Here is a 15303-nt window from a genome sequence, read left to right on the forward strand (position 1 = left end):
AAAATTAGAGAAAATTCTGCTGTAGCAGGTAGTAGAATAACGCCCCACTGACCCTTTGTGTGCTCTGCTAATTGTCAGGACTGTGGACATTTTGAAGCCCAGCTGCCCAACAGGATAAATTAACACAACCCAATACTTCCAAGGTACAGTACGAGCTCTCTTGACTGCAAGCAGTTTTGTCCAGAGCCTGAAGATGCAGTGGCTTAATTATTCTTTTCTGTGCTTCTCTAGAAGCCTATTTCTGTCTCACATATAATTCTGCTAAGCTCCTACCTTGCTAGCTCCTACTCTCCCTTTTACTGAGCTTTTTTAGTTGTCGTTTTCCCCAAGACAGCTTAAGTGATCAATCCAAAACTAACAGAATGAATGGATAAAGCCACAGCCTGGGAACGAGCCTGTTACCTGAAACATCTGCAAAGAAACTATTCAGGAAATACTTAAAAGTGAAGAATATATGACAGAAATAAGAATTTAGGCAAGCAACTATATGCACGTGGGACCAACAACTGCTGACTCCTGCAACCTAGCAGTGAGGAATTAATAATTGACCATTAGATTTAGGCACTGATTTGAAGGAGTTAAATTCCCAGGGTGCCTTTTCAGAGCAGGGTGGGGCATTGAGGAAGTCAGAGAGAGAAAATAAAAGGCACCTGAATGCCCTGGAAAGGAAGAGAAGTAGCAAAATTTTCTGTCAAGCTTCCATTCCTCCCCTATGCTACAAATGCTCCCTAGCTGAGAGTGTCCTGGTGCCCACTGGCAGCTGCAGCCCTTGGCCACACACACCTTCGTGGGGAGTGACCCGTGGCGGCAGCCTTTCCCACACCAGGAAACGAGTGTCACATCCTGGTCTCGCTTGCCTCTACCCACAGCCACCCGTCCCCACTGCTGTGACAGTGTGTGGCATGGCCAGTGGCCAGGGCCTGAGGGTGGGCACATGGGCATTCTCCCCATTTCGGAGTGGGCATCCTGGAATACATCCTTTGGGGGGCCAAGCAACGGGAGCGGGCCCCTCTCCAGCCCCTGGTACAGCACACACAAGGTAAGTGTTGACTGTGCAGCACCGTGCTGGGGCTGTGGGAGCAAGTGGGCTCGGGGAGAGAGGGGTAGTTGTTTCAGCCTCTCCCCACTGTCCTCTGAGAGTCCCCTTCCAGCATCTGTTTGCTGCTGACATCTACTCCCTCTTCACCGTGGCTTCCCTCTTCAAGCAGCCCTTTCTGAGCAGGAGCTAGGCAGAGCTGTGCTGCTCCGCGCTAGAGCATTGCTGGTTTTTGTCATCAGTGTTTCTGTTGCTGTCAGTGCTGACAATGTATTTGGGCAACTGCAAAAGAAAGACTGAATTAGCCCCCAAGAACTAGCAAGTTGAAGCATCTGCTAACAATAAAAATGAATTGGAGATTGATTAAACCCTTTACCTTTTCCCTGCTTTTTGCCTCACAAACTAGGAGGCATGGGAGGATACTCAACATTCTTGTTTTTCACTGCATAAGAGACAAACTGATTTTTACGATGCAAAGTATCAGTATAAATTGTGCATAAGATGGCTTGCAACTAACTGCTCTCCTTACTCTGTGAGCAGCCCAGTAGCAGGTCATAGCCCGGGGAAGGTCCACAAAGTTCTCCCCTCTGGATTCTGCATTTGCTACTGGGTGGATATCCAGATGGCAGGAGGCATTTCTCAGCCCCTTGTTCTCAGAGGGAAGGAAACCTGTGAATTCCTGTGCTTGGCTCCCCGGAGCAGCAGGACTTCTGGCTGGTGGCTGTGCTTCCCAGGACTAGAGCTGGGATCTCTTATGGGAAAGGGGAGTGTGGAGCCAGGTGTTACTGTGGGTTTGGGAGTCAGCGTCCCAGGGCTGGCAGTGCTTGCAGAGCTGCCAGAGGAAGGCAGCAACAGGGAACCCCTTCAGCATGGGGATGCCCAGCTGCACGTCATGGTGGGGTTATCAGTTTACTTGCAAATTTACTTGCAGTTTACTGGGATGCAAAACATCCCAGCCCTGCTCCTGTACTCCTCAGAGTCGATGTGTGAGGCTTGCTGTGTTTTAAACCTGGTAGTTTTCTGGGAAGACTTGAATAATTTCTTTAGTGTTGCTTGGTATCTTCGAGCAAGACTGATTTTTCTGTACTTCCATTTACTTGGCTTGAGGCTTTGGAGAGGTAATGGGTGACTATGGGTCATGTATTGCTGCCAGCCTTCTTTTTCCCAATAGTTAAATTCTTTTGTGCACCCCCATTTTCACATATTACATTTCTGGAAATAGCAGGAGCTGTTCTCTCCATCCCCAGCTAATCCTGGCTGTGATTCAGGGGATCAGCTCTGTCTCAGGTTTTCAAACAGGGGCTCTTTCTTTTTCATGGGGCTTTTTCTTTTCTTAAGGCCATTTAATCCTCTTGGTTCGGTTTGAAGAGGAGCTCTTTGTTTTCTGCCTCTACAAGAGATCATAACTGCACCAGCTCCCAGCTGCCTGGAAGCATCCTAGGAGAGCTGAGGTGGATTGCTTTTTGGGGAGTATTTTTTCAACCCCTTCAGCCACACGAACCATCAGGGGGTGAAAGAGTGAGATCCCCTTTCAAGAGCCCCTGGATGTGACAGGCTTGGCATGGCTGTGGGTCACAGCTGCCTAGTGCCACATGGGCACTGGAGTCATCCAGAGATCAGCAGATCTGACACATGCATTAGGGAAATCCGTGGCACTAGAGTAAGCCTTAAACTATGTCTGTAAACATGCAGTTCCCTGGAAGAAGTTAAAGTGCCTGTGTCCATGTGGCTGTGTAGTATAATGCCTCCTTGTGCTGGCATTACATTTTTTGAGGTTGTTTGGGTTTTTTGGGGTTTTGTTTGTTTGGTTGGTTTGTTGTTTTTTTTTTAATTGGAGTTATTCTCCTGCCAGGTCCCTGATGAGGCTGATTGGCGCTAGCTATCAGCATGAGGCTAGAAGGGGGAATGTGTATTCATAGGAAAAAAAGGGTGGAGGTAGGTCTTCTCTTTGGCATTAGCATGGATGTAGCTTGATTGATGCTGCTTGAGGAACTGCAGCTCTGAAATCAGCAACACGGGATCCTGTGCTCTCACAGCCTTCCCTGTTAGTGATGCAGCAAACTCAGATGAAATATGTACTTAGTTACTTGAAGTATTTCCTGACAAACTAAAATTGTTGTAATATTTATGCGTCTGCTGGAGTAATGAATGTATGAAGCCACCACTTGTGGACTTTGTCTGCTTAATAGAAAGTGTATATAATTATTTGAGTTCAATCATTTCTTACTTCCCTCAGCACTTCTCAAAGGTTGCTTGTTTATTTCCAGTATTGTCGTTTATGGACCAAAACATTTCGCAAGTACAGTTGAGATGATTATATATAATACTGATTATGGTTTGACTTTGTGTCAGAGAGGGAGGAAACAGCTGAGTGAGAACAGTCAACAAAGGCTGGGATGTAATCCTTCTGCCATAACCCGGTGTTTCACACGGCCGTCGGGTTAGTCTCTGTGTGTAGTTGCTCAAGTGCAGAAGCTGAGCTGGAGATGGAAATGTGTTTCACTTCTGCTTCTTTTCCTTCCTTTGCCTGTTTATTAAGAAACTTGGAGTTATTACTGGCTGCCCAGGCGCTCACCTTGAGAGACTGTTTTATTCCATGGGTTGTGGCAATAAATCATTTTGGCTCTCTGTTTGAGGTCTAAAATGTAGACAGCTCCTTCAGGATGAATCTCCAGCCTCTTGTCCTGTGACAACATATCCCAGCCTGTCACAGGCCATACATTCAGGGGGCGAGTACGTGCAGCCAGGCAACCTGATCCTGTGTGTGGTCTCATCAGTGGGTTGTGGTGGCTGCTACCAGGTGCAGTGAGAAATCCCACAGATTAAACACGCCATTGTGAGGTCTTTCTATGCTGCCTTATGTCATGTATATGAAATCCAGACTTCATAAGTGCCACAATTAAGGTTTTTGGCTCGTTCTGTTCAAGGAGAAAGTCTTCAGTACCTCAGCTCACCCCACCTTGCTAATGGCTTGATGTCTAGTGCCACTGAGGCTCAGCAAGCTGAGGGCATGGTTTGGTCCCAGTTTCTTCCAGTGGCAGCACAGTCCCTGCTGGTGCTTCTGGTGCCCTGTGCTGTGAGACACCCAGTGCAGGAGGGCAGGAAGCTGCCACCATGGCAAAGATGATTTCTCCATTTCTCTTGGCTGAGGAAACACCCCAGAAACACTGAGGACCTCTTCAGCTGGCACTGCCACCAGAGAAAAGAGTAGTCACGGCCCAACCTACAAACATTCACCAGGATATTTTAATCGCTTAAACAATGACATTTCCAACCAAGTTTTTCAATCGGGGAAAGCTCTAGAACAAGCTGAGAAGTCCATGGAAAGCATGTGCAGGAGCCAAAAGGGCAGCATGGCTGTAGCACACCTGGGTTTCAACCAGGGCAGATTTCCTCTGCAAGAAGCAACCACCAGATATTATCAGGCTACTAAAGGTGAAGGGAAACCATCCTGCTATTTTCCACTTCAGGTGTTTTGTAGGACTTTTAAAATGCCATTTTCTCAGTCTGTGTAGGGTATGTCCTGCTGCAGTCTGCTCCCTGATGGACCATGGATGTTAATTGTTTCAGGTTAATCAGTAAATGAGTGCCTGAGCATGGGGAGGGTAGAGACAAACATGTCTTCACCCAGCTCTCTGCTGCTGTAGTCACCTGTGAAGACTATGATGAAAAGTTTTTCCTCTTTCCCCCCCAGCACCTAAAAGTCTTCACTGAGAGCAAACAGGGGTGTCAAAACATTGACTGTGTTTCATTGTGGTGTTCTTTACCTGTCAGTTTTCAGAGTTCACACTCATTCGGTTTCCTTTATCTTATGAGGAATGTGCATGGGAGAAAATGCATACTGTTTTGTTAAGTGGGGAATATGTGTTATTTTCAGCCCTTATAAATCAAAAGTTAGGAAGAAGGCTTTGTTCAGCCTTTCAAATATACCTTTTTTGAATCAGTCATAGGGATTCCAAAAGTCAAAGTCTATAATGAAGAAGCATTGCAAACAGTTGCTGCCAGCACTGATGCACGCTCTTCTGGTGGTGTTCTGCTGTCAGGAATTTAGCAGCATGGGCTTAGTCCCATTTAATTGGGCTCTGCTAGAAAAGGATGGGTCATAAATGCAGGACTGTCAGCTAGGACAGCTTTGCACAGAAGCTTCCAGGCTCTGTCAGAGCTGTAGGTCTGATCTGCTGGGGGTTGTGCTCTGATTAGCTTTTGTGTGAGTGAGAAGCTGACATGAGAAAGCAAAATAGAGCACTTGAGCAAAATGGATCACCCATATCTTTTTTTGCAAGGTCATACATCCATTCTGCCTTGCCAAACATCAACTGTTCCTGCAGATGTAAAGATCACAAGGTGTCTGGTGTGAAACAAGCACATAGCTTACATAAGCTGCAGCCTCCGGGTTAAAGAAAGATCAGCTGCTGCATGGGAACTTATTTGTTACTCAAAGGGAAGGGATGTAAGTACAGGAGAGCCTTACCCCTTGCCTGTCCTATTGCACGGTATCATAAACTTGGTTTTATCGTTGCAACTCTCGGATTCCTTAGGGAACATTGCTTGCAGTGACTGAAGGAAAAGAGCTGAGTGGGAGTAAGCCACGGAGCTGTTTATACCTCTGAATATAAAGGAGGCAAGTCTGGAACAGAGGCCCTCAGTGGGAAAGTAGCCCAAAGACTGGAGGTAGTATGCAGCTTTCTGAGCCAGCCTGAGGGGTGACCTGCCTATGTGGTTTCCACCAGGCACTACTCTGGGTCTCGGAACAGCCTAATTTCCTAGTGCTGTGCTATTGGCAGACATCGATCACTCTGGGTTTCTCCTACCAAAGCCCAGCATGATGCTAGGCAGCAGGTACAGGAAACCAGCTCAGCTCCACGTTTTGAGCTTGGGGCATGTAGACCCAAAGCAAATGCTAGTGATGGGAAATATCATCCTGCATCTATTCTCAACACTTTCATCTCTTCAGCATTCCTGGCAGAGCTGCTTGAATGAATGCTTCCTAGCCTGATAGCCAAGAGAAGCTGGTGAGCTAAGCCCTTTTATTTAGGCTGATGACTCGCAGTTGATTTTGACCGAAGCAGCCTTGGTGGCTCCTCCTGGACACCTCAGCCAGGACATTGGAAACAACTGCCCTTGCAGGGCTGGGGCAGTATTGAGCACCAGCTATAGCTCCACGAGTGCCTGTTCCCTGATTCTCACTAGGCTATTTTTCCCAAATCTCAGACTGTTTTCAATGCTTCCTCTCCCAATAGGTGCTATCATAAAATGAGTTTTCAGTTTTTCTGAGCACATTAAAGAACATGTGCATTTGATTTTTTTAAATTATTAAAGTGACAGCGAGTTAAATAGGAGCTGTGTAATTATGCTAATCTGTTTAAAGAGGCTTGAGAATGCTAATTTGCAAATTTCTAGGCAATAAGGAACGTTACAATTCTTGTCATTTGTCAGAAAGTGGGGTGCAGAAGACAAATGCAAGGAAACTCGTGTCACAAGTTATACATTTCCTACCTAGTGCAGAAATTAGTTTTGCTTTGAACTCCTTCAGAATGGCATTTTACAAAAAGACTGGGGCATAGAGCAGACTCTGTCTGATATCCAGCTCAGCCACTGACTACAGGGCTTAAAATACAGTCACTGCTTTTCAGCACAATGATCTGGAGCAGCAGAATTGGATTTAGTCTGAAGCTAGCAGAGCAGGGTGAGTGCTCCTCTTGCCTCAGTCAGCACCAAGTAGGAAAGACCACGCATGGGACAAGTTTGAATCCCTACCCTGCTTGGGAGGTTTATTTGCCCTCCCTGTCCCCAGCTTCTAGACTACTTTGCAAATAATAGACTTTAAATTCAATTGGCTGTGTCTACTGTGTTGGTTTCGGTGTCTCCAGCCTTGCCTGGGAGTTGCAAAGTGATGTAGGGTGAAGGTCTGGTTGCCCAGGCCAACACCTGTCTGCTCCTGAGATTTCATAAGGTTGCTGTGTTGATATAGGATGTTGCTGCTAGCCAAAGAGGTGGTGTTAGCCCATCTTGAATCTGCTTCTGCGGCTTCGTTTGCCCTAGCACTCATTTTGACTCCTTGATGAGGCAATTTATCTGGCTAAATCAACAGGAAAATGTTCATTGATATTTTATTTTTTTTTAATAAAAGTTGTTCCTTTCATAAAATCTCACCTATGACACTGTGGTCCCTTATGATTTTGTGACCCAAAAAAGACTTTATTGCTCTTTAAAGCTGAGGTACGATTTTCTCACATAAAAAAAAAAAAAAAAAGATGTCTGAATCTTATCCTTGCATGTCTCCCAGAGTCTGCTGGATCTGATTAACTCCTGTTTGAAGAAATCAAAAGAATGCAAATAACTCAAGTAGAAATTTGACCAAACTCAAAACCCAGGGCTTTAGAAAGATGAGCAAACAGCAGACTGTGGACTTTGGTCAAAAGGGAGATGAGGACCTTTGGCTAACCTAATAATTGGAGGCTGCAATTACTCCATTTGGCGTTTTGGTGACATGTATAAACTGTTATGTTCATGTTTATAATGTCACCACAGCTTGTCCAAGAAGAATGGCATTTGTTAATATGAACAGTTGGGAGATATGCTTTCCATTCTGTGACTAATCTGGACTTTGAAACTTACTGCCAGCAGCTTCAAAAGACAGCCAGTTGGTGTGCGAATCAACGCCAGGCCTGGAGCAGAGATCTTAAGAAATGTGGCAGTGATATTTGCAGGGTGTGCTCAAAAGGACACAGTCAATACCAAACTAAACAGATGTGTACTGCCTATATTGAGGTTATACCAGTATAACTCCATTCTCTTCCATGATGACCATGGCTGATTTACATCATCTAGGCTAGAATCTTAGGCCTTGTTTGATGATATGAACTGTTTTGCCCTTAACAGGGGGTTGAAGAGAGGTTATGGAACTGTGACAGAGAAATCACGGGATCATTGGGGTTTCATTCTTGGATGAGGCATGCAGTGACTCTCTGGCTATATTCCCCTTCGTATCCTGCTGTGTTCTGCAGAAACATCCCTGTGAGGCAGAGGCATATGGTGAATGCAAGATCTCGACCATGAGGAGTGCCAGGTTTGGAGGAAACCCCTCCACATGTGGAAGCAATGACTCACAGCAAAGCAAATGCTGGCTCCTTGGACATGGCTTCTTCATGCTGGCTGAGGTGAAATAGTAACATAGAAGTACAGATCTTCTTGTGGACAAGCCTACCTCTTGCTGAGATTTAATCCCCTAGAACGAAATCAGCTTAACGGGAGCTAAAAACTCTGCCAGAGTCTTAGCTAATGTGTCTGATGACTTAGCTGTCATCCTGCTCAAAACAAAGTCATGTGGCCAGCTGATATGGATTGTGCTTGAACCCCTTTTCTTCAACAGCCAGGGATATCTCCACTGGAAAGAAGTTACTGTGAAAAACAACCAAAATATGGGTTGTGCATACATAACGGACTTGTAGCCAGATAGTTAACTCCTAATTAAAACCAAGTTTAATTTTCTGGGGCTCCAGCTTGTGAGTAAATAGATCATGACTCCATTTACGTTTCTTTATGACTCTAATGTACTATTTCTTAATGTTTCTTTTCCATTGTTGTGGGAGTTTTGGTTATTTTGGAGCGGGTTTTCCTGCTTTGGGATTGCCACAAGGTTCTTGTATTTATTGACTTCTAATGACATCAGTCTCTTTCCTTTGTTTCTATCTCTTTTGGTGACAACCTTTTGCTCCTTGCAGTGATTACGGCACCATGAACATTATTGTTCAGTGTCTGTGTTACCATGTGGCAAAGACTCAGTCATCATGTCAAGATGATGGAGAGCAAAGCTTGTATTATCTGCAGAAGCTTCAGTCAAACAAATAAAGCAGCTTTCATGTGATCAAGACTCTAGATCCATCTCTTGACTATTGTACTGGTTTGGCCAGAGTTAATTTTCTTTATAGTAACTTGTCTGGTGCTGTTTTGGATTTGTGATGAAAAACATGTTGATAACATGGGGATGTTTTAGTTTGTGCTTGCACAGCATCAAGGTGATTTTTGTTTCTCACACTGCCCCACCAGTGAGTGGGCTGGGGGTGCACAAGAAGCTGGGAGGGGACACAGCTGGAACAGCTGGCCTCAACTGACCAAAGGGGTATGCCATACAATATGGTGTTATGCTCAGCAATAACTGCTGGGGGAGGAAGGAGGGACTTCTGGAGTTAGGGCATTTGTCTTCCCAAGTAGCTCTTATGCATGGTGGAGCCCTGCTTTCCTGGAGGTGGCTGAACACTGGCCTGCCGTTAGGAAGTGGTGAATGAATTTCTGATTTTGCTTTGCTTGCTCGAGCAGCTTTTTCATTACCTATTAAACTCTCTATATCAACCCAAACTAAAGAGCAATGTGTGGTTTACAAAAGCATAGAGATAATAGAGTCTGACTCAGGAAAAGGGTGCTCAGTTATTCTTCATTTTTTTAATTCCTGAAAGGGAGTAGACACAATTTATCTTTGTGGCCCCATCTCTATAGTAGTCCCTGTCAAGAAGAAACTTGCTAACCATTATATCCTAAACTGACGCTAAAATACCGGATTAAAAGACAGCAAGTTATATACTGGGGAATCCACATAAGGTACAGTTGCTGCAAGATCAATAATACTCCAAACTGGTGAAAAAACCCTCACCACCTTGTTATCTCTTTGAGTGCAACAGAGGACATAAAAAGGTGGTATAGGTACCTAGAAGGGATCATCTAGCTAAACAGATTTCTGTTTTCTGCAGCAGAAGACTTCTGTGTAGTAGATGTTTTGGATTTTTGTGAACTAGGTACCTAGCCCTCATGTCAGCACCTACCGTGAACGGAAAACAGTAATCAGTACTTTAAACCAGGTTACAGTTGGTAGTAAAAGGTCAAAATGCACAAGTGTAATGTGTGACAGGGAAACAGCTGGGAAAACACGAGCTCATTGCCCGTATCGCAGGCCCCTGCAAGAAATTTGCATATGAGATCATTTTTAAAGAGTTTGTTATCCCCAGATTTGCATCTTACAGTTTTGACCAGAAGTATCTGCAAATTAAAAGCATCCAGTTGTGTGTTTGTGTGTGTATGCACCCATATACATACGTGCGAATATTTTAGAGTGCAAGACCTCATGTTTTTAAATCATCACTGATAAACTAGCAGTTGTTTATATTTAAATGAAGAATGTTGCTAACCAAAAGGCTCTCCCTTCTGGAGTCCAGTCATTTTTTTGGCATTAGGAACTATCTGTAAATGATTAAACTCTCTGTGGAAATGAAACTAGGAGAGCCAAGTGCGTGAGGTGCAGGAAGGGAAGCAGGGAACGAATATACAGCACCCCTGCTTTGCAGGAGCAGCCGACTGGAAGGGCCTTTGGGCTGCCCATTCCCCTACCATAAAATCAAGTAATTCTTTTAACAGATGGATCAAACTTCATTCTAAACGCAGTCAGGTCTTTTCTTTCTCCCCTCCCTTGTTGTTACTTCTGTTAGAAGCGGTTCTGAAATGCCGCTGGCTTGGAAGTGTCCTCATTTCCAGCCTGCGTTTACCCCTGCCCCACACGTGTGACACCGGGCTTGAACAACTGAGCGTGTTCACTTGGGTTGTGATGTGGAGAAACATTTTCTATGCACATCAAAGGAAGGGTTAGTTATAGCTAACAGAGGATTAATTGAGACAGGATGGGAGTCCAGCCTGCCTTTGTTGGAAAGTGGTGCTGGAGAGGTGCATGCAGGAAGAGGCTTGTCATCCCTCTCATGAGCTCCTCTCAGCTGGTAGAGGGCAACTTTTATACAAAAGTGCTTTTTAAGTTTTGGTAAATAATGTATTGAGCTGGCTACATTTCTGTCAGGCTTTTGTGTATCTGGTTTAAGTGGAATCAGAAATAGCTCATTCGTACTCCAAGCAAGACTTGTACTACAATAACAAGAGGGCATGAGCTAGCTATGCTTGGTTTGGAGGCATGTTTGTGTGCACATGCAGAGCGAGCCATCTCCCCAACAGTACACTGTGCCCTGCTCTGCAACCTGATGTAAGACTTCACAGTGCTATTTACTCAGTTGTTCGGGTAACTCCCTTTTGAGCATGCCTGTCTTTCTGAGCACTGGCAGAGCTAGTGCTCTGTCTAGCAGGGCATGAACTGGTACGCTCCAGCTCCCCATGAATCTTGCGTCCCCCTTCTCAGCTCTCCGTTTAGGGGTCCAGGGGGCCACATGAAGCAGGGAAAGGAGCAGCACAGCCTCTGCGCATGAGACAGTAGCTTCTGGGAATTAATATACCTAGGCTTCAAATGGCCTGGCTTGAACCTTACCTTGTACACCAGGAATTAGTGTCAAACAGCCATATAGAAAGCCTGCTCCTGGGCAGCAGTAGAGAAGTTGCTCCTGGGCAGCAGTAGAGAAGTTTCCCCAGGCCGGCTGGCTGTTTTGTGGGAGAAGCTGGTCAGGCAATGCTGGCTTGCCTCCGTGTTTCTCTTGAGGGACCTGGCAACTGGCAAAAGTTTATAATCCTATTCTTGCTTTTCCTGGTATGTAATTTCTATAGTTGCCATGGAGATGTTATGTGATGGTCCTTGAGAGAATCTATTAAGATTTACCAACTATGACTGACATTTTCAGACCCGTTGTTATACAGTCATTGGAGAGGTTTTTATTTGCAATCTGACAGGCAGTATTAAAAACATGAAATGGTCTCTGCTTATGTGGCAAGGTATCCTGGGCTGTTCATGTGAAGAACAGTATAAAAATCCATTCTGACCCTTCTCCATTCTCATATTTATTTCTAATCTTGAGATTTGTTTCCTGAGAATAAGAAAATGAAATTTAGAAGTTGGAACGTTTGGTTGTAACTCCTCAAAAAGAAAAAAAAATGCTACTCATAATGCTTGTTAACATTATAGTGGATTCATATGTTTGTATATTGAGTGAGCGTATAGAAATTTACTTCAGTATAGTTCACAACTAATATTCTTCATATCGGTTTTTGGACATTAATTAAAGTAAGCAAACTGATAAATACAAGTAAGATCTCATGAGAATGATTAAAGTATGGAGATGAATGAAAGGGTCCCACTTCACTAGTTGCTTTATCCTCTCAAGTTCCCACACCTTTTCTTCTGTAAACTACCAGGCTCTCCTTCCAGCCTTTACAGTTTTTCTTGTTTCTGAAAAAGATGTATTTTAAATTTGCGAGGTAATGAAAAGTAAAACCTAGTAAAGGCAAGGATACTGTAATATTCATGGGATAGGATCCTTACTGACTGTGGTCTACAATCCAGCCTGCTGACCTGTGTAAAACCTACAAACTGTCTTGTCTTCACCCAAATTTATCCTGACTTAGAGTCTCCTCTCTCCTTCTGTTCCTAACAAAGATGGTGCCAAATGTTTTGATCCTTTCTTCCTTGTATATTGAATGATATCCTTTTTCTTTATGTCACAATGAACAAATCAAATATGTTTTCATTATGTGTTTCAGCACAGGTAATTGCTCCTTTTATTTCTGCTGTCCTTCAGTACTTCATATGGGCCTGAACCCATATATGACTATATGAATTGCACTACGAAAACCATTGAAACAAGGACCTTCTTTTCTTTATACATCTGTAAAGCACTGAGTACAGCCAGAGCTCTGTGAATAATAAGAGCTAAATGATAAACCTCTCCTAATTCCACATGGTGGCTCTTTGAAAAATATGGTTTTTGTTAAGGATCCTGAATTCCCCTTGTTTCAGAGTGAACTCAGAATTGGAAGTTTAGAAGGCATTTTCTTGCCCCCCGCCCCCGCCCCCCCCCTCCCCTGTTATTTCTTATAAGACGCATAGAGATCTGACAAAATCCTCATTACTGGTAACGATGTGTAGTTTTTGAAGCAGTATATGCCATAACATTTGTTGGGAACACCTTTAGATTACAAATAAATGCAGAAATGAAGAGTAATGAACAGTTTAACTAGCCTTGATGAGTGAGCTGACAACATACATTTGAAGTGGGTTTTTTCTGCTAGTCAGTTTAATTTATAGACATAGCAAGTTTCCATAAATAATGACCATATACCTTTTACTCAATGCAAATTAAGTTAATCTTTCTAAGTTTTCATTTCACAGGCCTGGCAACGGCAGTTTAATGTGCATTAGGAAAATATACATGTAATATGGATAAATTGCATCTCGCTGTTTAACTGAGTCTGCAATGCAGGTTTTAGTCTGCAAGGGATAAATTTATTAGAATTAGTGCCAAAGATTTGATTTCAGCCTGGCTTTCATTTGCCGTAAACCCCTTACTTTGACAATAAAAATAGACCTTGCATGCAAAATGCCCATTTAAAACACTGCCAGAATGATGTGTAAAGGTGCTAAGGTAAATAAGCATCAGGTCTGGCATGATGTGCTTAAAGCAGGACTGTATGCAGTAATATGCCATACTGCTCTTCATTTGAATAGCAAGATGCTGCCACTTCACTTGGCAAATGGATGGCCACCGTCCTCCCCTTCCTACACATGGGCTCATGCAAGAGCCTCCCATGACTGGGATGGGGGATGCCAGGCGAGTGCTGAGGGTCCCTTGCTCAAGATGAATTTGCTACTTCTCGAACTCATTCCCTCCAGCAGCCCTGGTACAAGCTGCTTTCACCACTGGCAGACTGCGCGGGGCCACCATTTTAAAACCCTTGCCACGGCTTGTGAATCTTGATCCGCTTTTCGTGTTAAACATTGGCAGGTGGCTTATAAAGAACACAATGCTAACGGGGTCTGTGTTGGGAGGGTTATGTCAAACCTGGAACAGTGCCTTTCCAGCCTCACAAATTGTTCTAAGGCAAACGAGGTGGTGAGGGAATGGGGGGCCAGAGGAAGGAGGCAGCCCTCAAGCCAGCTATGCCACTGAGGAAAATGTCAGCAGATCCACAGCCTCAGTCTGTGGCCCATGTGTTGGGGACTATCTAGAAGGGACTGCAAAGCCAGCAAGTGACATCCATGGCTTGTTCCAAACCATATTAAGGTGAAGGAAATCAAATTTCTGTGGTTTTGGTGTTGTGGTTTTTAACTTTCTGGAAAACTTAAGGTCAGAATATTTCTGTGATAAGCCTCATGCATTTGGAAGTACTGGAAGAATGGGTCAACAGTTTAAAATCTGGGGTCTGACAATGTGGCCTGTACATTTGGACAGACGTTTTGGTGATGAAGGGACTTGCATCTTATGCCAACAGTTTTGAATATGTAAGGCTTTTTCCTGTAGAAGTCCTTAGTTGACTGAAGGAGCACCACAACTCTGAAGTTGTGTCTACAACTGAATTCCCTCACGGAGGTTTGTCTCAAGACTTAGGTGTGGAAAGCCCCGCAGTGCTGCAGATGATATCGCAGCTGGATATCACAACTGGAAACTTGGTGTTAAGAGAATATCATATTTGTTACTCATAAACCTGGCTGTTCCACCAGTCCTTTAGCCTCTAAAGGACATTGAATGGCAGGCAGTGCAAACAGTAAAGCGTTTTACATAACAAAATGGGAATAGAAGGGCTGTGGTGGCCTTCAGGGCAATACAGCAACCATTTTGGTTTGATAGGGTGATCTATCTTCTGTCACAGGTCATCTTTCATCAAGCATGGTTTTACTAGCCTGAGATATGGTATCCTATTTTTTCTCTCCCGCTTTGAGCGCAGCTGTATGTGATGGCTCTTGTGCATTAGAAATCGCCTGCTGATTTAGGATGCACTCTGATTTGTGAAGTTTGCAATCTAATTTTCCTCTTTAATGCATTTTTTCTTCCCTGTTGTTTTCTTTAATATTGGCATGTCTGAGTATGACCTTGTGCAAGACAGTTTTGCCATGCTATAACTGCATGGTGTTACTGTACTTTCATCTCATCTCCCTGAACGGATCCATGTGATATTTGACCTCCTTGGGGCATTGTACTCTGCTTTTAATCTTTAGGGGTCTGTCCAGCCCAGGGTTTGGAAGTATGGTGCTATCACCATACTAACCAGAGCTCATTAACACATGTCAGTCTAGAGCAGGCAGCGCAGTATATATGCCAACAGCAGCACTCAGGTGAAACGTGTGGTCATTACAATAAAAAGACCTGGGCAACGAGGATAAGATTTGAACCCTGACTGCTACTATGAATTTGCCTTGATCATGCACACGTGCTGTTTTTCCTTATGTGCAGATACAGGAGGTTGCTTAAGTTGGGCACAAAGGGCTGTCACCTCAACAGCTTTGCATGTGTTGCATGTCAAGGCCCTGAAGGCACCCACAACCCTGCCTGTTCCCAGATGCCCCCAGAGCT

The 15303-nt window shown here is 44.2% G+C and overlaps 1 protein-coding gene across 1 annotated transcript in view; it reads left to right on the forward strand.

The window, feature by feature from the left end:
• Positions 1 to 699: 699 nt before the first annotated feature.
• Positions 700 to 15303, forward strand: part of NIPAL2 (NIPA like domain containing 2) — a 51661-nt gene continuing 37057 nt past the window's right edge. The window contains exon 1 of the mRNA XM_037380747.1: positions 700 to 1039. Coding sequence (XP_037236644.1) covers positions 935 to 1039 — 105 coding nt within the window. The 5' untranslated portion in view covers positions 700 to 934. The remainder of the gene's footprint in view (positions 1040 to 15303) is intronic.

Source organism: Falco rusticolus, chromosome 3 (genome assembly GCF_015220075.1).
Source record: "Falco rusticolus isolate bFalRus1 chromosome 3, bFalRus1.pri, whole genome shotgun sequence".
Lineage (NCBI taxonomy): Eukaryota > Metazoa > Chordata > Aves > Falconiformes > Falconidae > Falco > Falco rusticolus.